Source organism: Berghia stephanieae, chromosome 1, assembly GCF_034508935.2.
Source record: "Berghia stephanieae isolate SIO BIC M18660-M18661 chromosome 1, UCSD_Bste_1.3, whole genome shotgun sequence".
Classification (NCBI taxonomy): domain Eukaryota; kingdom Metazoa; phylum Mollusca; class Gastropoda; order Nudibranchia; family Aeolidiidae; genus Berghia; species Berghia stephanieae.
This window is the reverse complement of record NC_088360.1, coordinates 50774258-50798756: the sequence shown is the minus strand read 5'-3', so window position 1 is coordinate 50798756 and position 24499 is coordinate 50774258. Positions and strand designations below refer to the sequence as shown.

The window sequence follows — 24499 nt, the reverse complement described above, 5'->3', positions numbered from 1 at the left end:
CATGTTGACCTTCTCAAATATACCCATCTGCCCCTTTTCCAAAAATAAAAATCTATACTGACTCATTGTATTTGAATTGAATGACAGGTCTGCGAGTTAAATCTAGATGATTTTAGTTTGCTTCATTTTCCTTAGAGATGAAAAGCAAATACTTTTGATAAATCTACTCATTCAATTAAATTCAGTCGTAAAAGGATAAACAGTGTATATTCTCACACACAAATTCTAGCTCCATATTCTCTAATTCTAGAATGGATTCATTTCAAGATACACTAAGACCAACCAAAGCGAGCAAAAAGAGGGGAAAACAAAATGTAGGAGATGGGAATTAAGCAGCAAGGTAAAGGAGCAGAATTGGGGGAGGGGGAGGGGGGGAGGGGAGGGAAAGCGGGCGAAATAGGCACAAGCCTCTATAATAGAACATTGGCAACAATTAATTAGATGATAAATTTAAGACTGCTGGCCACAAAGCACCACAACGTGAAGGTGAGAAGAGAATGAAGACACAGTGTTACAATACTGATGAGGATTATAATAATAATAATAACCATGATGTTGATGAGGAAAGGTAAAGAATTAAGATAATATCTTACGACATAGGAGGTGGTGGGACCTGAGAGGGGGTCATTAACTGCCCAGGCCCCACATGGGCTACATGACTGAAAGTGAGAGGCCCACTTATCTCACGGTTTCTGCGATCAGGCCTGTTGGCAAGAAGCACACGCATGACAAGAAGAAAAAAAAATGATGGTGATGATGATGTTGAAATACCTGGAAATCATGTTCATGTCCAAAACATTTTGTTTTTAAAAGAAAAAAAAAAAGAAAAAAGAAAAAGAAAAGATAAAGAAATAGCATCATTCAAGAGGCTTCTAAAAGAAAACCAAACATACCATGTCCCATACCGTAATTTATGCAAATATTACATGGTTCCATTAACACCATGCAAATCAAAAATTCATACAAATGTTAAATGGCGGTAAATTAAATAGGTAAATTCTCATTGATTATCTTTTTTTTTTCTTTTTCAATGCTCAAGCTGTTTGTGCTAATTCGCCTGTGGATTTAAACTTTTAAGAAAATTACTTCCCAAGTTTTAAAATAGGATACTGAAAATTTCAATATTCATGTTATCTATTCTTTAAATCTCTTTACTAAAATCTTTTTATATCTTTTTATATCAACAACAAAGCCATTTCTGTGCAAATATTGCAAAGGCGAATTTGTAATGGTGTGCATTCAAAAGTGATACTACTATGATAACTGAAATCGTTTCGTCTTTATCCTGGATGATTTCCTCAAAATCAAGTACTGACATTATCTATACTATTTCATAGAATGACTTTAAAAACCCACTAAAAACAATAATGAAAAGTGCACTTTTAAATGAAATGTTTGTTTTTTCTAAAACCATAAAAGTATACATTTTCCTTTTTTTTTAAAGTGCTGAGAGTAAAGTTTACCGTGATGATAGATAACATTTCTTCCTTAAGGACAAGCATTAATTCAAAGAAAATATAGAGATATGGACATTAAAATGCATTCATCATCACATGAGAAACACTTTTCTTCTGTAACATTCACTTTATCATATTCTCCATCTTCAATTCCCTCTTTGTTCTAACCTTTAATAAGGCATATAGCTTATATGTAATATATATCTTCTCATGAACAGAAGAAATACATAACTTAATTATAGTAATAAAATTATAATTATGTAGTTCCATCCTCAAGTAGCAGACTGATGACCAATTAAAAACAAACAATTTTTTTTTAAATCAATACAGGCAGCAGCCAATGTAAGGAATGGTAAAAGGATAATAGCAAGGGAAAAAGCTAAAATAAAAATCCTTATACTTCCGAAGTATTTCATGGTTAACAGTCATGCACCAAATCATTAATGTTTCCAGTATCAATTTTTATATCAACGAAGAGAAACATTCAAAGACAGTTTATGCAAACACAAAAATCAATCACTTTGTCATCAATCAATTCCTCTCAATGCAAAATTCTATAAGCTTAAAAAAATAATAATAAAGAGATAAAGAGAGCTTTCTTTGTAACTTACAGGTTGAAAATAACCGAACTGAAGATACACAAAGTGAAAACATTTGAGTTGATTCTCATTGATTATAATAAATACAAGAATTAGATTTTAGTGCTCATATTGACTTTAATCTGGTTGTGGTAAGAAGGACAACAGAAGGTATCAAAAGCAAAAGCAGGAAAAAAAACTGTTGGATAAGGAATGAACAGAGTGCATAGTTGGACATATAAGAAATGCATTCAATTTCAATCATTTTTTAAATCCATCTAAATCATACAAAACTAGGTTTATATATGACAAGAACAGTCATTTTTAACAAAATTACTCAATAAATCATCAGGACATAGCTAAATCATGTAATTTATAATGAGTTGTCCAACTTCATACAAAACAATCTATTTGATTATTCAAAAGGAACACACACAAAAATAGCATACTTTAATTTTTCATTAGAAGATATATCTATATATATATATAAATTACTTACGCCTTGGATGATCGATCCTCCTGATTGCTTTTAATTGAAAATCTGCGTTTATTTCTGCTATTTTTCTGTTTAAAGATCTCTGTAACAGACAACTTGTCCTCATCTGAAAAATAAAATGTAATTTTCATTCTTATGGGGTACAAACTTGAAAGAGTCGAATGGATCTTTTATAAGAGATCTCTGAAATTCGGTTATATCTCCATTATTATCCAGAATTTGGTAATCCGGAAATCTCTGAAATCCTGAGCGGTACTAGGGGACAAGAATATTTCTTCTTAATTTGTATTCTGTAACCTCAACAGGGTCAGAGCGATTTGACTTGCTTTTTTAAATGAAAAGCACTATACACGTATACTGTTTTGTAATGTGTCTTTACCTAAAACTAAAACAATGATGTTTGAAGGTCAAAACAAAAACAAACAAAAAAAAAAACCCAGCCCTTTTTAACTATATACTTAAATATATTTTACTGACTGACGTAGAAAGGAGGATTTTTAAAAATTGTTGACTGCTATGCCAAAATTATCTGTGCAGTGATCGATTTTATCTTTTATCAAGGACTAATCAAAATAAAAAATAAACAAAACCAAAAATGAAAAGAAATAAAAGAAAAAAATATTTACAAAAGAATACACCACTTGTCCTATTATCTGCAAATTCTTATCAATGATGAATAATGGATGTTGTGACACCTCTTGCTGGCCAAAATCCGAAAGAGAATCAATTTTTTAAAAGACTTTCTATAAATGCAAAATGCTTACTTTGGTCGGTTATTCCATAATGTTCAAAACCTGTGATCTGGATAAATTACTGGGAACAGAGCTGTTTGGATAATGGAAATGTGACAGTTCATGCAATATAATTAAATATACAGAGGCTACCACTGACCTGTAGAAGTATCCTTGAGAAAGACTATGTGCTGGGAGTCAATAGTATTGAGCAGGCTTAGAGACCCGTCTTTGTTCAAAGGCTTTGACTGATGAAAAATAATCAAAATATTACATTGGCAGGTCTAAAATGTTTTATACGTAGGCAGGGATAAAATATGTGTTATCATAAACTAAACAATCGTACATGAAACATGAAAAAAACTCTTTTTCAAAAAAAGTATTGAAAGTGAAAGAAAGTTGAAAAATTAAATAGAGAAATATGCTCTTTACTTCTAATAATTACTGTTCTTTACTTAAAATAATTCTCTTTTGTATGCTAGCTGTAAGCAACTCCATACCTTTTTCAAACAAAGCGTCTGTACCCATTCACATGAGTTAACATCATATACAAATATGCAGTTTTCTGTGTAACAACATAGGTATGGTGCAGAGTAACCTGTTGGAAAAAAATTAAACATGTTCAAAAGGTATGAATAAATATGACTTTTTTTTGTCATGGTCATTTCTGAAATCATTTTATTTTATATGAATGTTGAAATAAATTCTGCAAGAAAGGATACGTTTTTGCAATGGTGCTTCAATTATGTAACATTGTGTTGTAATGCTTTGTGGAAAGCCGCCATATCTTAATTAAAAGATTCTAAATAACTACTGTTTTTTACTGAAAGACAAGTAACAGCATTACAACTAAGGCCTGATTAACTTCATCATTACAGAAGTTTTGCTTTCATATGTATAAATGCATCACATGATCATTCTCATTATACGTAAAAATGGTGTTGCTATGCGATTTTTGATTGCATGTCACAATGTAAACATTTCTGTGACCCTATAAAAATCGTATAGCTGCACTATTTTTCATATAATGAGAATGATTAAGTAATATATACATGATATGTATAATCTGCTCAATCTCTATAATATTGTTCTTTTGGAAAAAAATGGTGAGGTGTGATGTCAGAATGGGGGGGGGGGGGGGGGGAAACAACCAAACCCTGCTTCTAAAAGGTTAAGACAGTTCCTTGTCTGTTGTTTTTGTCTTTCAACTTTGTAAATGGTTTGTTATCTGTTTTTTGTGGTTTTTTTGTGGGGTGGGTTCTTGTTTTTTTTTTTTAATTTGTTTGAGATTGTTTGGGGAGGGTTGTTTTGTTGGGTTTTATTCTATTTTTTTCTTTTGTTTTGAGTGATTTTTTTTTTTTTTTTGTTTGTTTGTTTGTTGCTTTAGGTCTCTTCCAACACAATTGAGGTTATATGAGAGACCGCTGAAACAAAAAACAAGCAATCTAACAAAAATAGTACAAATGTCAATCAAAATCATAACCTAAAGATATCATAAGCTAAATTATAAATAACCAAGAACAAACAGACAGAAGATTTACAGAAAAAAAAATATCCCCTGTCAAAAATACAATCACAAACCAAAGAAGCAGGATAGGCTAGTAAAGAGAAGAAGAAACGACATCACTATCGGATCGTACACCCATGCGAACATCATAGGTATATGATTCAAGGGTGATGCTCCCATCCAACCACCCGCTTGAGTGATTTTGTTAATTTACAGCAACAGATATTATAATTACCTACTTTCCTCACTGTACAAGAAATTTCAAGGTTTGAAGTAACAAAGAAAATGACAAACAAAAAAAAGTTCTGATAAAAAGAGTATTTTCTTACAATTGTTTATATAAGTAACCATATGTCCCTATAACACAGAAAAATGCTCAGTGGTTTGACTTCCTTTGGAGATATCTTGTAATCCATGTTACAGCATTCTTAAAAATTCAAAGATCTTTCTTAATCAATTGGCAGATATATTTTCATGAGACAATGTTTTATCCTAATAAATAAAATTCCAATACATCCGATGAGTTTGATCACTTTATCTCTTAACCATATGTCAAGTTCACAAAAATCTAGTGAGTTGTATATTATGTTATACTTACTGACATCAACTGGTGGGGCAGGCCATAGAATTTCTTCAGCCCGACTCCTGTTACCATTGTTATCAACATATACTCCCACAACTGGAGAAAAAAAAAATTGATTATCGTCATCATCAATCATCTATAAAACATTGAGAATTAACGGATAGAACAATATGCAATATTAACAAATGATAAAGCTCAACCCAGTATTACATTTGACCAGAATGTCACAACAGCCGGTCATTTATCAATCAAAAGAGAGAAAAAGAAAATAATGTTGTTTTTGAGAACATGGGATCTTGTACTCAAGGAGTCTACAAGATGAGACCCTTTGTAAAGTGCTTTGAGCGGATATTAGTGGATATTGACCTATATAAAAGCTCGAGTGTTTGGGGTTTTTTTAAGCTTTTCATTAATGCTCATAGATTTTAAAAAGGAAATAATCAGATTTCATGACAAAAGAAATTTTAAGGAATTTTGATATTCTTGAAAGTTGATAATCTAGAGGACACCACTGATAAAGGATCAGCAATACTCACTGTTAAAAACTAAGAGGTATTCTTTCTGAGTCAATTCCACAGCAAGCATTGCGTCAATGGGATTCAGGACAAGGAAATTCAAGCTGTTGTCTTCTGTATTTACTAAAGCTGTGATTTAAAAATGGAGAGAAAAAAAGTATAATTATAATAATAATGGTAGTAAATAATAATAATGGAGTTGAGATCATGTAACCGCAAAACAAGGAATGCTTAAAGGGCATGTAAAAATTCTAACAAAATAGTTACAAGTCAAGTCCTATGGAAGTTGTGCATGGGCATAATTTGCAGCATTGAAATAAATTTAAGATTTCAAAATATTTCAGTTGATAAAATACTATTGGAACAATAAAGGAAAATGGCATGTTCCTATTTTTAATGACAACATCCAAATGAAAACATTGGCATTCCAAAGGAAGGTCTGTTTTTTGTTGGGTTTTTTTTTGTGTTTTGTTTTGTTTTTTGGTTGTTATTTGGTTGTTTTTTTGTTTTTGTTTTTTTTTTGGGGGGGGGGGGGGGATATTTTTGGTATTTACAGTACATTTGTCACTTTGATATATTCAAAATATAAATGATACTACTGTAATCACTTCTGTCCTTCTTGTTCCACGTTTGTTTAAGTTGCAGAATAGGGTTCACAGCAAAAATGCATACTCTTGTGAATAAAATTGTCCAAACTGGTGATCTGGTGAAATGATTGTATTTCTGACCTGTTATCAGGTCTTCGGTTCGAGTCAGTCGAGGCAGGTTATTTTTTTCTTTTATATTCTTTTTCCTGCTTTGCCTGGCACTGTTTCATATAAACCTTTTAAGACAAACATACATTAAACATACTCATAGGGGCGGCATCGCCTTGAACACTGTAGATGGCAAAACAAGATGGATATCCGACACACAGTCTGTCACTCATCACCTCTATACACTCCACCTGACCAGGGACCTGTAAAAATAAAACAAATAAAAAAGGAAATAATGCTGAGTTGACGATTGCCATGTATTATAAACAATTCAATGCCGAATCAATGTTGAATATTGAGAGATTAACTTACTTTCAAGCCATTATATCCCGGTTATGACAACAAATCTGTTTTCCCTAAGAAAGCAGTAATCACAATTCAATTCTAGCTTCCGAATCAAATTAGTATTACCGATCTCCTAGTAAGGTTAAAAAAGACTGGAGTAAAATCAAACCAGAGTAAAGAGTTTATTGACATGATTATATTTATGAGGTGGCAACAAATATGAATTTCCATTGAGCTATTAATAAAAGAATAAAATACAATACAGTGAATATTACTACTTACATCTGAAGAGGCGCAAACACTTTAAAGAAGGATAAAAAGCTTTGTAAACTACACTATTTATCATCAATTGCAACCCCAGCTAATAGTGTATCAATGGAAAGAGGCTAAATTGAATCTAAAAAGATTGAACAAATAGGATTTTCAGAAATTGGTCATCAACAAAATGGGGAAAAAAATATCTGTATCAGAATGTGGTCATTTTCATTCATTTAAACATCATTCAAGATTCCTTCATTAGCCTTTACTGTAGACTTTCAGAGCCAGATGGTCCATGAAGCTTGAGTTTATCCCAAAAAACAAACAGCAATAATTGCTTGCTACCCTTTGAATACGATAAAAGTCTACCACAAAGTACATTTCACCAAATCAAACATCCAGTACCAAATCAAGACAGAAATGAACGTGGAAAAAAAATTGGCCCCTACGAGTTAAAATACTCAGCCAATCAAGCTATAATATAATTATCAACAGAAAATGGAAGAGCAGCTTAAACGATGTCAGAGTCAGACGATTGGCAGACATTGGAAGCGACCACCATCTTGTCACAGCCAAAATCTCTACTAAATTGATGAAAACAAAAATAGCAAAACAGAAGGAGAAACGTTTCAACACAGATAAATTGAAAAACCCAGATATCCAAAACAATTTCAATATCTCAGTAAGAAACAAATTCAGTGCAATACAAGATATTACAAACATGACAATCCAAGATTTCAACCACGTCATGCAGGAAAGTGCCACTGAACACTTAGGACACAATAAATCCAATACAGAGAATTGGATATCAGCAAGGTCATGGGAGCTCATTAACCAAAGAAAATCAATCAAACTAAATCTCCTGAACGCTAAATCCCCCCGACTGAAAGAAAGGCTATCCAGTGAATACTCATTGAAGGATAAAGAAGTGAAAAAATCCACAAGGAAAGACAAAAGAGATTTTGCAGAAAATTTAACAACTGAAGCAGAAAATGCAGCTGTAAGACAAGACACACAAACACTATACAAAATCACAAAAAAGCTCTCGGGAAACAGAAGTTATGGTCAAGAGAAACCATTAAAATCCAAAGATGGTAGTGTCATCGCAGACGAAAAGGAGAAAATTGAAAGATGGAGAGAATATTTCGCAAACCTTCTGAACAGACCAGACCCATCTTCTTACACAGATATCCCAGAAGCAGAAATGGACGTAGAGGTTAATCTTGGTCCAATCACTGAGCATGAGGTGCACGAGGCCATACAACAACAAAAAAATGGCAAGGCCCCAGGTATTGACAAAATCAGTGCGGAAATGCTTAAAGCGAACTCGCAAGAAATGTCCAAAATTCTCAGTAAATTGTTCACCAACATTTGGGAAAAGGAAGAAATACCAGAGGATTGGCAGAAAGGTATCATCCATAAAATAGCCAAGAAAGGAGACCTAGGAAATTGTGCTAACTGGCGTGGAATCACACTCCTGTCCGTAACGAGCAAAATTTTTAATAGAATCCTTCTGAAAAGAATCTCACCTCACATTGAAAACATTCTTAGAAAAGAGCAGGCAGGTTTCAGAAAAGGGAAGTCATGTAGTGACCACATATTTACCCTGAGACAAATCCTGGAGCAAAGCATTGAATGGAACAGCCCCCTCTACACCATTTTTGTCGATTTTGAAAAAGCCTTTGACAGCTTACACAGAGAGTCCCTGTGGAAAATACTCCGCCATTATGGTATACCGATGAAGATAGTCAACCTAATCAAAGCAATGTACAGCAACTACCAATGCCAAGTGATCTGTGGTAACAATTTAACAGACAGCTTTAATGTAACAACTGGTGTAAAACAAGGCTGCATACTCTCCCCGCTTCTGTTTATCCTGGCTCTAGACTGGCTCATGAAAAATACAATTGATGGTAAGAAGAGAGGCATTCGCTGGACACTGACATCCTTTCTGGAAGATATAGACTACGCAGATGATATCGCGTTAGTTTCCAGTACACACAGAGACGCCTCAGAGAAACTAACCGTATTACACAAGAACGCCTCGAAAATTGGACTGAAAATAAATTTCGATAAGACTGTGTACATTAGGGTGAATCCAAAACATGACAGTGAAATTAGGATAGATGAACATATAATTGAAGAGGTAACAGAGTTCTCCTACCTCGGATCCAAAATAACAGACGACGGAAATGCAGAACACGATATCAAGCACAGAATTCAAAAGGCAAACCAGGCTTTCGGCATGCTGAAAAACTTTTGGAAATCAAAGCAAATAATGAGAAAGACAAAGCTGAAAATATACAAGAGCAATGTTTTAAGTGTACTGCTTTATGGAAGTGAAAGCTGGAAAATGACATCCTCCTTAATACAGAAACTAGAAGCCTTTCAGAACAAGTGTTTAAAAAGAATTTTTAATTTATTTTGGCCTACAAAAATAAGAACAGTGGATCTATTAAAGAAAGCTGACTGCACTAGCATTGATAGCCAAATAAAAAGAAGAAGATGGCGTTGGCTGGGTCATGTGGCCAGAATGGAAAAAGGGTCACTTCCCAAGACAGCCTTGTACTGGACAGAAGATGGGAAGAGAAAGCGGGGAAGACCCAAAGAAACCTGGCGAAGGACCATGGAGAAAGAATTAAAGGAAGCAGGCCTGTCCTGGAATACAGCCACCGCAAAAGCAGCCGATCGCAAAAAATGGAGATGTCTGGTGGATGCCCTATGTGCCTCAAGGCCCGAAGAGGATTAAGTAAGTAAGTAAGTAATCAAGCTATAATGGTGGGTGACAGTTCCTTCTCTTCATAATAAAAGAAAACAACATCCTTATTTATTGCAATTAAACAAAGATACTAAACAATACCTGTATATCTTTCATCTTTCTGTACCGCTGTCTCGTCTTGTTGATCTCATAGACCTGAACTGTGCGTTTGATGGCAACACAGATGACACAAATATTGCCACCCTGAGGATTACGCACCGTGCCATGACAAAATGTGTGACAGCCTTTTGTTTCCATTATCTTGACAGGGTCAGAATCCTGCCCATCTAATGCTGACATGTGTAGTAGTTTGATGTGTCTTTGCTTACCTTGGTTAATGAAAAAATAATAGCATGAACTGATATTGAAATACAGGGATGGGAAGTAACTTTGTAAAAAAATCATCAAGGTACATTATTCCTAAATACCATGTTCCTATTATGTTACAATAATGCAACAGAGTTGTTATTCTTAGAGGCACACAGAGGGAAAACTAAATTAGTAATACGAAGTCAATCTTCTCCTCCTCCCCTACCACCAGACTCCTCACTCACTAAAAAAAACAAAAATCTGCTAATGCAGAAAAAAAAAGAAAAAAAATCCACATCCCTTGAAATATGAATTGGCCGACAAACATTGTCTTTCTCAAATTCCTCTAGTGAGAACCTTAGGTTAAGCCATAGGGACAATTATTTTAGATTTTGAAACAAAATATGACAATGATAATTTTTCTTTCAAATGGACAGAGTTTGGGATACTGATGTGTAAAAAAAAACACCTCCTTCATTTCTCTAATCCTTTGATTAAAGACACTGGTTGAACAGAACCACCATGATTAAAGGAGAATGCATGCCCATTAATGATCAATTTCATAAGAGGGGGGGAGGAGGGAAACAAGTTCTAGTCCCTTAAAACAAAATTGATAAGATGAATAATTTTAGCACAGTTGCCAATGTGGTCGTCAAACTAGAACAAAAAATTGAGCATTTATATAGAGCAATATTCAATAAACATGCTAAAAACACTTTACAAGGGGTCTCTAACCAACAGCAACATATAACAGGTAAGACAAGACATCACACCTGTTAGGCGATATTACAATTTTTTCAACAGGGACTAATCTAGTACTCATTTTACACCTGAGTTTGGTGAGAGAATGCGAGTAAAGAGTGAGAACTAACTTTGCATACTCTAGGAGGGACTCGAACATGAGACCTACTAGTCCGAAGGCACATATTGTACAGCAAGACCACAAAGCCATATAAGTATTATTATCAATAAAACAAACTATAATTACAAAGCTTACCACTGATGAAAACTAACAGCCCCATCTGCTGTTCTAGCACCATATCAATTTGGTATATTTGCTTTCTCTCACTCCGGTCTCCTATTCTTATAAGGTCTGTGGGGAGGGAGAGGAAAAAGGGGGGTGGAAGAGGTTGAGAAACAACCAAGATAAGATGAGTAACAGGAATGCAGTCATCGGAATATCACTGGTACTAAAATTGCATATTATCACATGTAGCGGGTAACTTTCTAAATTAATAAAAATATTACTCTAAATTTATAATGATATATAAAAAATAAATAATATCTAATGACTTAATTATGTCCCAGTGAATTTAAAATCTTTTACCCTTCAGTGCATCACCAAGAAAAACAGTTATGTCATGGTTTTTGGCAAAATAGGGGGGGGGGGGGGGGGGGGGGGAGAGAGAGAGGAAAGCACTCGAATCACAGGCAAAGGGACCGAGATTGATCACAGGTGCAGTTAAGATTTTTTTCTGACAGCATGACATGCTACTTAGCTTATATTCAATTCTTGCTTTGATTACTAAAATTGCTGGACTTATGTTGAGCAACTCGTCCCAACCTTGACATGAGACAACATAATTACATAACATTATCTGGATTTCAAATAAAAAGTACTTACGATCCTTCATCAGATCAACTACATATAAGCCTTCCTCTGTACCCAGAACAATACGGAAGGGATCTGTAATGAAAAGGTGAGGAGATATTTTTCACATCGATTTGGACTAAAATAAAAGAAATATGAAGGATCCATGAGAAAGGTCACTAAGAGCAAGAAAGATTTTTCATGATAATTAAATATAAAGTGAGACAAGACATCTTTTTAAATATATATATATATATATATATATATATATATATATATATATATATATACACACACACACACACACACACACAATCTTATCAATATGATTATTTTATAGTGATAGAAATATAAGGGGGACAAAAGATGAAAGAGTAACCCACTTACCAAGAATAGCGGCACACAAGGTGGTTTTCACAAGGGACAATGAATTATCACATACTTCTTGAGCGCTGTAAACCTGTGATGGGATCAAGAGTAAAATTCAAATCTCTGTCATTAATATGACTCCACATCTTCAACAACAAAAATATACCTCATTACTTTATATTGAATTGGAATGTTTTGACATTGATTATGATTTTTACAAAGAATGAAGGGTCCATCTGTCACTTTTAAAAAAAAAGACGGATTATTTATATTTTTAACTTTATAAACAGTAAATATAAATGAAGGGTTTTTTTTTTGGGGGGGGGGGTTTAATTACCATACTTCACTGGCACAGCAAACTTTCTATGGATTCTTCTGGCCCAACTGGCTCAACTGTATGAACCATATATTTCCATTTAACAGTATAAAAGGCATATTAGGGGTCCTATTTCATACTAGCACTCTTATAATAGATATATATATATATATATCTTGTCTATAGCCTGGTAAGCATTCACACCAGAGTGAAGCGTTGTGATATAAAGCACATTAGCCAAAGACATCACCCTGGGGCCCGACCTTTGAAATTATGTCACCATTCCAGTCACTGACCATGCTGTTTGTTTTGTCGTCAGGGATTTTCTTGAGCTTGCAGTACTTTTAGACATCATTTCAGGGCCAGTAAAAAGAAAGGTGATAGGGGATAAGTAAGTTGCAAATCTGAGGTTAAAAACACCAGAGAAACAGTAAGACAAAAGGGACTGGTTCGAACAGGGAACAGAAGATTCCATGAGCAATACATCGATGAACCTCTATTGACATTACCTAAAAATCCCAACTAGGCACAAGCAACTGATCCTACTCTGAAGTATAAACTCAAATGCTTACAATACTAAAAACTATAATGGTGCATAACAGAGATGATTTAAAGGGGGGAAAAAAATATCTAACAAAAAAGAACTATACATTTCACTGCCCCCCCCCCCCCCCCTCACTTCAGCTAGGAATCGCAGGGATGTAAATGCAAACTTTTAAAAAATTCTGAAATTCTGCGAACTAATTTCAATAGTCTACATCAACCGTCTCAGGAAGTACCTACTAAGGTAAACATCCAATTGACATTCCAGGAAGGAGAGGATAAATGGCCCAGTGGTTGTGACAAGATTTTTAGGACTTTTGAGTGATAAGTCTCAGAATAAAATCCACTGATTATTCTATTTTTGGATGGATTTTAATGATTTATGTCTCCTTTTTGTCAGGAGGAATTACCATTATTTGGTGTTGTTTATATGTTTAAATCAGTGTCAATATAGTATACCTTAACATTATGGATTAAACAGGGTTAAATTAGTATTGGATAATGAAAAAAATCAGAATTTTGCAATTCTAAACTTTGGCATGTAATCCAACACCTAAACTTAAATTCAGGTCAAAATATGACCCCCAAAGACCAAATGAATCTATTATTAATAAAAACCCTTACTCAAATTTCAGCAGCCATCTTACTAAGGCCAATTTTTAAATTGGAAAGATGGTCACAACCCGATATTTATCACTTTCAGGTCCCAAACCCTTCAGTTATTAATAACATTTCACAATCTTTACAATTAAAATACTACAAATTTTCTTTTGATTATCTATTTTAATTTTTTTTAATGGTATCATTAGATTTAGGATTGTCTTGAAAAGCCCTTTACTTTATTATGGTGTAGGTTTCAATGAGAACAAGCAAATTTGATTTTTTTTTTCTTCACAGTCGTAGTCTCAGCCAAAAATACCCCATAGTCATAGCCATTTCTCACACAGACCAAGGCTAAGGGAAAGGTGGGGATGAGTAATCCAGAGCAAAGACAGGGGATGTTATGTGGAAAGAGAAAACTGATATGGGGGAGAGAAAGCACAGCAATAGTGACCCACACTGACCATGCTAACATCACTTGACTTTTGATAAAAGACAAGACAAAATACCACTGAGTCTCTGCCTTTTGAACACAATCACCTCACACACTGATGAGACAACAAAATGCAATCAAAAAAGGTCTATTCACTCACGCTCTTGTTGGGTAGTCGCATATTACACAACAGCCTGTGCATCTCTGTGAGAACAGTTAGCCATTTATCTTTCTCATTTTCATTCTCCGCTAGCAAGAGGATTTGGTGGTTAGTACCTGGTGGATTCATTTCTGAAGTTGTTACCTGAAAAATGTCAGATTGAGTACATCAATTTGATAGTTTATGTTTTTAATGGTTTTACGGCGCTTGCAACACATTTAGGTCATTTCAGTGCCAATAAAAAGGAAGAAAATGGAATAGTAAAAAATTCTAGATTACAATTAAAAGCACAAAAGAAAAGTAAGACAAAGGGGAGTGGTACAAATATGGAACAGATGAGCAAGAGCTAGATTTTAAGATTTCATCAATGTTCTTTGTTTAAAACACCTAAAAGTCTCATCCAGATACAAGCACAGGATCCAACAAAGAGGAACACACTCAAATGCTTAAATTATACATACATTCAAAACAACAAATAATGATAAATAACAGAAAGATGATTTACAACGAAAAAATATCATCTCCTATAACTATTACTATAGATTTGACTGTTTCCCTCTCAGCCAAGGACTCCGGCACGGGAAAGGACAAAACCAAGTACATCTCATGCCAAGACAAAGACAAAAAGCAATTGTAAAAGAGATTTAGGGGTATAGAAGACACAGTAGGTGACCTCCTTGCCCACCATGGGGGGTTTGGAACCCTACACAGTCAATTAGATAATAAATGTACTTTATATCAAAGTCATATGATGGCGAAACATTTTTAAAACATCAGAACTATCATTCAGTCAGTCCCCAACTTTCATGAGAAAATGGTGAATACATACTATCTATAACGAATAGTAATTACAAGACATCTTCTTGTTAAATGCTCCTAAAAAATATTAAAGCAAAAAAAATAAAAGTGCTACTTTTTTGTGATGAAATGTAATACTCACTCTGAAAATGCAAGGTATATCCTTCTTGTTGGCATGGATAACATCACTTGGGGCTACAGCAGCAGCAGAAAAATATTCATCCCTGAAATGAAAAAGAAATTCATAATAATAATTTCTTTAAATGAACTTGCTCTCACCTGGAAATGAGCTTAAAAAGCTCTTCCATCAACATATACTTCTAACAATTCTTTTAGATATTAGATGTATATATCACTCTTCATAATCCTTAATTTGCATCAGATTGCTTTTCAGCAAGCTTTGACGGATTAATCTTGCTTATAAAGTACAGTAGTTGCAGCCAAAACAAACGAGTTCTAAAAGTGATTCAAAGCAGTATATATGTCTACTAGTGTAACTTCATAATGACATGTGAAAATACACATACAGCATTGACTCACCTCATGTCCAGGACCTGCTGCACCAATTGTCCAGGATAGTTCTTGTCAGGAGGAATCTCGTAAATAAATATTTTGAAATCACAGACTACCATGTATTGCTTCACCCAGCCTTTTTTGATACCACCCTGTCTTGGGATCTGAAATGTATGAAAATATACCTTAAATTGTCATCAAATTCATGTGGCAAAAGATTTATTCAAATAGTAACTCACAGAAGAAGAAAAATAGTTGAGATAAAATGATGCTGATTGAACTGAGTGATAAAAATAAACAGATAAAGAACTGAAGATAGGAAAAAATGTAGATACTCCATTGTGGCTACAAAAAATTCATGGCACTAGGTAAACTCTCATCAAAGAGTGCAAACTGTTACAACCATAATGGACTTACTCGTACAAAACTTTCACATGTTGTTCCTGATCCCTTTTTAACTGAACGTTTCACTGTAAATGGCAAAGGTATGGCAGAGAGGGGGGGGGGGGGGGGGGGGGGAATTGTGATAACATTGAAGACTTAGTGATGGTTATGGAAAATATAAAATATATAATGCAAGTAAATTACAACAATTGATAACTAGAATGCTTTGAAAAAAGTGAAGTATACTGGTCATTTTCTACATAGTTTATGTGATCTTCAAATATGAATGACAATAACACAATACAATCTTGCTTCATACCGTATTATTAAACTAATATTGTACTCTAAACCATAAATGTAATATAAATTCAATAATCTGTTCACGCACATGAATACATGTGGGAACAATTTACTTCTCCCCAAGATTGTCAGTTAGAGCAATCAATAATATGGGTCTTCTAAGAAAGCAGTTATTAAACTTAGTTTGGATATATATGATTTAAACGGTGAATATCATTATGGGCTGCAGAAACTTGTATAATATTGACAATAATAACCTATTCAAGTATTGAAGCCAGCTTTTCCATATCAAAGCTGACATGAATTGAAAAACTAAAACAAAATCATTCGTACATCTGATGATTATTTTTTTTCTATATTTATTATCATCTTGTTGTTGATGTTAAAAGTTATATTTGAATAAGATGAAATAAAATATGAAAATTAATGCCATGACAAAGGCATAAAGAACAACTTACTTTGATCAGTTGGAACCGGACACATTTGAGGACACTTGTCTTTACAATGGACGTGACAGGAGTAGCCACAAGCTGTTGATTCGAATAAAAAGAAATTTACCTTGGCATTTGTTTTTTTGGGATTTTTTTATTTTTTTTGGTTTATTTGGGTTTTGTTTATCATCTGTTCTGGATCATGTTATGTATCAAACTCTCTTCTTTCTGATCAAATTATTTTGGAAGAAGTATTTTTAATTTCTGGGGTTTGTTTATTATTTCTTATATAATTTATTCTTTTTCTTTCATTAAGTTTTGGGTACAGAAAGTTACCATTGCATACAAGTTTTATAAAACAGTAAACAAGCCAGATAAAGATACAAGGTTAGGTATATTATTTTTCACTCCTCTCCTCTTAAAAAAAATGGGAACCAAGCATATCCTTATCTCTTGTTTTAACCTTCTTAAGTTTCATACACTTACCTTCACAAGAAATACCTTGTCGCTGCAATCCAACTAACAAACTTGTGCAGTAATTACATTTGTACGGAGATTGGAAAGACCTCACAATAAACCTGAATTGAACCAAAATATTAAAAGTTGATGGAAAGCTTATGACATCAAAAGATTTAATAACACAATATTGACCTCTAAAGATGTAATCATATGATTCCAATACATATATGTCTTGATGAAAAAAATTCCCCAATATGCCTTAAGATAAGATAAGATAAGATAAGATAAGATAAGATAAGATAAGATATACATTATACTTATAATAAAATTCTTGTCCAATATAAATAAATAATCAAATGATTATGAAGATACTTTATAAACTGGTAAAGGTTAAATGATATTATACTAAAAAGTAGAGAGGGATATAACATAAAAATCGTGTTATTGCGATTTTCCAGCCCTAGATTGGATCTGCCTTTGTTAATTATCATTTAATAATATATGGACAATCAAACAAAAGCTGACAAAACTGGCTGTTACCTGTGGTTTCTTGACTGTTGTGGTGATGTTGAATTCGTTGTGTTGGGTCCTTGAACATGACCAGACCGTTTTTGTCCAGGACTGCCCATTTTATGTGTTTCCCAAGGCTGTTCATAAACCGGCTCATAAGGCTGTGTGAATTGAATTTCACGAGGAAGAGAATTTTCAGGTGTGATATCACTGCTACCAATCCTCAAATCAGATCGGGAGTCGGTGTGAGAGTCTGTTCTTGAGGTTGTGTCAGCCTCACTGTCATCTTCTCTCTCACTGTCGTTTGAAATTTGCTGGATACAATATATTTTTCAAATAAATAAATTAATCTACAAGATTTGAACAGTCAACTCAATCAAAGCAATGGAATTAAGAACCACAGGGAAAGTCATGATAATAATTAAATATATATAATGGGGAACATTGTTAGAATTTTTCAACGTTTAAGAAAGCAAAGTTTCAAAAATGCTAATAGAAAATAGAAAATCAATGGTGGTAATTCTGAGACTAAGTTGTGCAAATTGTGAAGTTTAATCAGTATCCACAGTTAAACAGATATTAAAAATTTATAAAGTTATACTTACATCAGCAATCAATGAATATCTGTCATTGAGATACTTCAAAATGGATGTATTTTCAGCTGTTGATCGTTCCCCTGAAATAAAAATAACAGAGGTTATGAAATCAGGATGAAAATGCAATGTTATAAGTTTCATCCTTTACTTTTCTGTTGAAAGAAAATTTGACAAATTATTACAATTTTAAGGAAGCCGAGGAGATAAACGTTTGTCACAAAAAGTATATAATAAAGCTAATTATATGCTTCAAATGAGAAGAAGAAAAAATCTATGACATCTTACAATCTTCAATCCTGTTCTGATTATTGATCATGTTCAGTTTATCTTGCATAGCTTCGTTGTGGCTCTTGAGATTCTCAATTGTCCTCTGGTTTTCTTGTAATTTACTGGAAAAAAAAAAACAAAAAAACACATGTCATTATTTTACCTTACTATGTAAGCAAGTTAAGTTTGGGTTTCGGATTTTTATTTATTTCTATTTTTCTAGAAGGGTGGGGGGGGGGGGGGGGGGGGAACCCACAGGGAGAGAGAATTAAAATTGCTTTTAAAAATATTTTTTCTCTTCATTTGTCTGTGCTGGGCCATAAATGCATTTCAAATCATATCCGTTTGAGGAGTTCGTTGGGATTTTTTAAAAGTTATTTTCTTGCCTGATAATGCTTAAACTATAATATGAAGACAGTTCATGAGATGGTGTTGATCATTGCTTTTGTTCATACCAATTCAATTTATTCCTCAATCAATCATTTTTTAAAAATATTCTTTTATCAAACAGCAGTTTTCAAAACAAAATTTTTATGTTCCTGTCGATAATATGTAATTAATTTTTCCTAAAAATTTAAAAGAAAGGTTTAACAGGTACCTTTCAGCAGTCATCAATTCTTCTTTTGTTCTTGACAACTCATCACTGACATTCTGTTTAGCCTGCAGCTCAGACTGAAGTTGGGACTGCAGATTCAACAATTCCATCTTGTCCAGTTTGTGAGAACGTCGATTTCTCCATTTTGGTCGGCTCTGCAAATATGAAGTTTCTAAATTGAGCAAAATGTTTTTTATCTTATGGTAAGTTACATGTAAGCAGTAAATGGAATGTATCATACCTAAAAGATCACCTATTGCAGCAGAATGTCTTTGGTTAATGACATTAGTATTGTGGTAAGATAGCTGCCAGCCCTCCTTAACTTTCACAAAGTTTGAATAGAATTAGCAACCAATTCATTCAACAAAAATCAACAGCAAAAGGAGTAGGGAGGATAAATCTAAATATATTTTTTTAAACCAAAATAAAAAAACAAAAGACTTACCATCAGACATGTGTATCGAAATTAATTTCTTTTAAATATTTATAATAAACATGGTCAATTGGTCTGCATCTAATTTAAGGCAAATTATTTTTTCAGTGATAAATCCAAGATTGCTTGGTGAAAATTAATGTTCACATTCTTCAACAGAAATGTGTCATAATGTTAAAACTTTTCTCACCTTCAGATTGTCAAGCTCTTCGGTCATCTTCGTTGCCAAGGCTTGAAGATAACCTCTGGCATCTTTCTCCTCACTCACCCTATTTGAAAGATTAAAGGTAATTAAATGAAAGTTCATGTGTTTTCTTTCCTGACTGGCACCGAAAAATTGTATATCAAAGGTCAATTTTATTTTAATCTTCTCATGCTTTAAGAACATTTGTTTGAATCCTAAGCTTTGAGGAGATCAATGGTATATGAATGCCACTATTTTGGGGTCATAATAGTGCAAGGAAGAGAAGGTGGTCCAACTCATAACAGTCAATAGTCGAAGGATATTAAGTTTTTGATTGGCACCCAATAAAAATGATAAATCTGTGTGATTGGTCTGAGACCACTCAGGCCTGCTGCCAAATGAATTAGGCAATAAGGACTGGAGTGAAATAAGGAAACCTCTTTCCAGTAAAAGCATGTAAAGCCACGTGATTTTTGTCTTTAGTATTTCAGGATTTTGTAGTCCTTGTGATATTTTAGTTCATTTCAGCACCAGTAAAAAGATTGAATTGCCAGAAAAAAAGTAATAAGTTGTCAACAAAAGGGACGAGTTCAAACAGACATTAGAAGTATATCATCAGGAATCTATCCATGTGGTTAGTACACCACTCAAAAAGTCACAAACTAACATTATCTCTGAAAAAAGGGTTAAATCAAAATTGTGTCATTTTATATCAAAATCCTAACAAGAATAACTGTATCATCTCTCAAAAAAAATAAAAATTTTAAAAAATTAAAAAAATAAATAAATAAATTTAAAAAATTAAAAAATAAAAAAATAAAAAAACTGTATCATCTCTCAAAAATAAAAACATCCATCTTTCAACTCCTTGGATAATGACCTAATTAGTGTCGAAAGCGCCGTTAAACACCTAAAAACAAACAAACAAACTCCTCGGATACATATTCCATAACATGGATATAAAATCACATGGAATTTCCATAAAGAAAAAGGGCAAAGGGAAATGTCTCCCCAATGTGGAGCAGATTTTCCAATAACCATCTGTTCAGAGGATAAGTTTGGAAATGGCATTGAACAGCGATGATGGTGACAAAACGGGAAAAGGGAGGAAATTTATGTATGATTGCCTTCAAATCCCATTTTTACTGCACTATCCCCCACTTTTAGAGCAATTGAGATGACAAACTATCATTGATACTCTAGCCTTCTTCTGGAGAGTGGAAGATTGCACCAGTTTGTTCCACCACACATCAAGTTTCTCAAAGCCAGTATATTTGATTGGGGGAAATGCCATTTCTTTTAAAGGAGGGAATTTCTCCTCTGACTCCAAAATTGCCGATTTCCGCAGATCCGAGGAAAACCATCAGCACTGATTATATCACTAATTCACATCAGCACTTAACTCACAAAAGACATATATCTAGTGGAACCCGAGAGTTAAATCAAATGACAAAGATCATTATATGACATTCTTTACCATTTAATTGTTTCAGAGATTTGTGCTTCCCATTGAGATACAGATTCCCTCTTGTCATAGATGTCTCGAATCTCCTCCTCCATCTGACTTCTTTCACGAATCAAAGTGTCCATACGATTTGATTGCTGAAAACAAATTAAGGTCAAATGAAGAGAATTTCTGCTGCTCTAATTTAAAAAGGTAAAAATAGAATACAAGATAAGCAAAGTTAACAAAGTCTCTTTAATACAGAATAGTTGTCCATAACATATATATCTTTTATCTATGTATGCAATTTAATTTTTTTTTTTTTTATTCAAAGAAATGAACACATGAAGCCTTTTTCTAGGGCAAAACTAACAGTAGGAATTTGCCCTGTTTATGAAATAGGAGTGTCACCAAAATTCATACAACTGAGCACAGGAGTTAAAATATGACACAAGACATGATGGTGATTTTTTCACGGATCCACCACTTGACCTTTGCTTTTATCAGAGGAAAATGTTTGACACAGCAAAACCAGCGGAAAATTTCTGAGAAAATCCCAAAATCCCGGAATTCCGCAGAAAATTATCATCACTGTATGGTACATGATTTAATGATAAAAAGGATGAGAAATAACTCTTTAAAAATCTTTCTTTCTTAAGGAACACAATTAAAATATTATGAGACAGGTGAAGAATAACATAAAACCTTGAACCTTTATATAGCGGAATATTCACTAAACATGGTCAAAGCACTTTATAAAGGTAACATACCGAACTATATTCCTCTTGCAAGCTTTCAAAGTCTTCTAGGACAGACTTCAACTTTTGTTCTGCAATCTCCAGCTGCTGCTTCTGAGAGGTAACTTGCTCATGGAGTTCTTTGGCATCTAACTGTGCAGTAATCTTGACCTGAAGCCTGGAGACTTCCTCTGATAGTTCTGACCGCTTTGTATCACTCTCCTTAAGCTGGTACTTAACATCGTTTACTTCACTCTGATGCTTGGAGGAAATGCGCTGTAGTTCCACTTCAAATTCAGATTCTTTTTTTTCAATTTCTACCTTTAACCTGTGATTACAGAGAAAGACAATGAGAAGCAGAAAAAAAAAAAAAAAACATTCAAGGTCAAATACAAAAACTGATAACAGAAAATATGCAATTAGAGATGTTTATAGTTTCATAAAAATTATTTTTACAAAATTCAGATATTTAACTTTATCTTTCAAAATTTTCTAAAAACATTTTTAAAGAAAAAGAATAAGAACTAGAGCCAAAAGTTGATGGGATACTCTTTACTAGAAATTTAAGAGAGAAAAAAGAATAATAATTAAAACTGGCAAGCAGCTTGCCCTGTCACAAATTTTCTTACCTTGACACTTCCTGGGTGAGTTCCATTACATTGGCTGGATTTGCAGTGCGGCCCATCTGTTTTCGCTTGATACTCTCAATTTCTTTTTCAAGGTCTTGGCCATACATCTCAGCCCTTTCTCTCAAACGGCGCTCCTTGACAGATTCAGACTTTGCCTCATCCAATAGATTCTCCAGCTAAAGATGAAATAAGAAGTATCCATCTTCATTCATTGCACATTAAAAAGAAAAAATTAAAACAAAATCATTTTACTTAATCATAAAAATCACTCAGTTGTCATATGAACATGCAGTTGTATTTTCTTTAACTAAATTGATTGGCACGTCAAATTAACATTTTAACAAATACTGCCAACTCATGAAGTACCTGGACTTGGACTCTGTCCAAGTCTAGCAAGCATGTGCTGTTGCATAGTATGCGAAAGATATCTTTATTAACTTTCAAGGATAAAAGCTAAATGATCCTGTACCAGCTGCTCCTTTCAGAATAATAATTGTAACTTACCTCATTCGAAGCCTTTTCTGCTTTTCGCTTATCTTGACGTAAACCATCAATCATTCTTCTTTGATCTTCCACTTCCTCTTCCTTGTTGCGTACTTCTCTTGAAAGCTCTTTTACTTTTGATTGTTGTTTCAAGAGTCTGTAAATGTGTACCATATTATCATTATTACAAATTAAAAACTGTTTTTAATAATATTACATTTGGTATTGAGGAGAAGACAGGTATGCATTAACAAGTCTTTAGAGTTGTTATTTAACTTTTATCACTAAACTTTAGACTTAGAAAGACTGAAATTATCACTGAGTTTTATGATTCAAAGCCATATCAGTCATATGTGAATGTCAAAGATTGAAAAAATAATACCATTTTTCAAAATTAAAATCTGGAATTATATTAACATTGAAACAAATATAATTCTTGAAAGTCTGTATCAATTTCTATTATATCAATGATAAAATATCAAGTATTCATTTTTTTTAATTATGAAGAGAAGCTCACTGGTCATTAATATCTGTGTACTGCTCCATTGTTAGTTTTTGTTTGCTCAGAGATTCCTTCAGCTCTCTGGCTTGAGCTTTGTATTTGTCTCTCCATTCTTGAAGCTCCTACAAAATCACAAAATAGATATATGATGTTTGTAAAAGCACAAAATTGACATTTGCATAAATACATTGATTTCTGTCTGATTTTTAAAGCTAAACAGTGCTTATAATTATATGAGGTCCCATCAACACGGGGGAAAAGAAGAGAATTTTTAAAGTTTATATTGTGAAAGGTATCTGATTAGTATATTCTGATTGAATTAAGTATGAATGACGTTTTGGGGGGATGGGGTAGTTGAAAAACTTTTGTTAAATGGTGAAAAATTATGTTGGCATTTGGATTTTCCCACCATATCTTTTAATACAATAACACTTTTTTTTGGAACCATTGGGACTAACAGAATGACGCTGAAATGATTTACAAAATAAAAATGAATATCAACCCATCTCCCACTGATTTGATTTTTCCTTCGCCTAAGGGATCCAAACCGAGCCTGTGCAAACATAACCTCAGCACAAGACCAAGAAAACTGTTAGGACTGCTAGGGGATACCTGAAGACTTCAATATTACCTTTTCAAATGCAACTTTTTCATCCTCTAACAGCTTTATTCTTCTTTCATAATCCAAGACCAGTTCGCTTGACCTTTTCAACTCCTGTTCTAATGTGCTGACATCAGTTTGAGATTCTGTCAATTCAAAACAAGTGCGTAAGGAATTTCTTTTTTAGATATTAACGACACTAACAGGGACAGTCTAAAGATAATAGATCTGCATTTACAAACAACCAAAGAAAAAAAGACAAATGAGACTAATAGTTTGAACAGAAATCATAAATAGATTCGCCAGTAGTCTATGCTATGTCTAGTTTGACACCATCTAAAAAGTTCAATCCATCCATAGCTACAGGATCCATGCCAGGGGGAATACAC

The 24499-nt window shown here is 33.5% G+C and overlaps 1 protein-coding gene across 8 annotated transcripts in view; it reads right to left on the bottom strand.

Annotated features, from left to right (window-relative positions):
* LOC144977043 (serine/threonine-protein kinase MRCK alpha-like) overlaps nt 1–24499 on the bottom strand; it is a 71752-nt gene that overhangs the window by 31601 nt on the left and 15652 nt on the right. For 3 of the 8 annotated variants that reach the window (XM_078921767.1, XM_078921791.1, XM_078921782.1), the window contains exons 12-40: nt 24141–24256; nt 23525–23631; nt 23029–23164; nt 22525–22700; nt 21929–22223; nt 21192–21316; nt 19721–19799; nt 19101–19252; nt 18521–18624; nt 18245–18315; nt 17670–17953; nt 17157–17248; nt 16698–16769; nt 15973–16025; nt 15583–15719; nt 15185–15266; nt 14245–14388; nt 12211–12283; nt 11857–11919; nt 11230–11325; nt 10026–10252; nt 6720–6825; nt 5889–5996; nt 5368–5448; nt 3763–3860; nt 3423–3510; nt 2535–2637; nt 2069–2086; nt 594–704 (exon numbers count right to left, since the gene is read on the bottom strand). In XM_078921767.1, coding sequence (XP_078777893.1) covers nt 594–704; nt 2069–2086; nt 2535–2637; nt 3423–3510; nt 3763–3860; nt 5368–5448; nt 5889–5996; nt 6720–6825; nt 10026–10252; nt 11230–11325; nt 11857–11919; nt 12211–12283; nt 14245–14388; nt 15185–15266; nt 15583–15719; nt 15973–16025; nt 16698–16769; nt 17157–17248; nt 17670–17953; nt 18245–18315; nt 18521–18624; nt 19101–19252; nt 19721–19799; nt 21192–21316; nt 21929–22223; nt 22525–22700; nt 23029–23164; nt 23525–23631; nt 24141–24256 — 3397 coding nt within the window. The remainder of the gene's footprint in view (nt 1–593; nt 705–2068; nt 2087–2534; nt 2638–3422; nt 3511–3762; nt 3861–5367; nt 5449–5888; nt 5997–6719; nt 6826–10025; nt 10253–11229; nt 11326–11856; nt 11920–12210; nt 12284–14244; nt 14389–15184; nt 15267–15582; nt 15720–15972; nt 16026–16697; nt 16770–17156; nt 17249–17669; nt 17954–18244; nt 18316–18520; nt 18625–19100; nt 19253–19720; nt 19800–21191; nt 21317–21928; nt 22224–22524; nt 22701–23028; nt 23165–23524; nt 23632–24140; nt 24257–24499) is intronic. The other 5 variants (XM_078921824.1, XM_078921801.1, XM_078921816.1 and 2 more) reach the window with 3 other exon arrangements.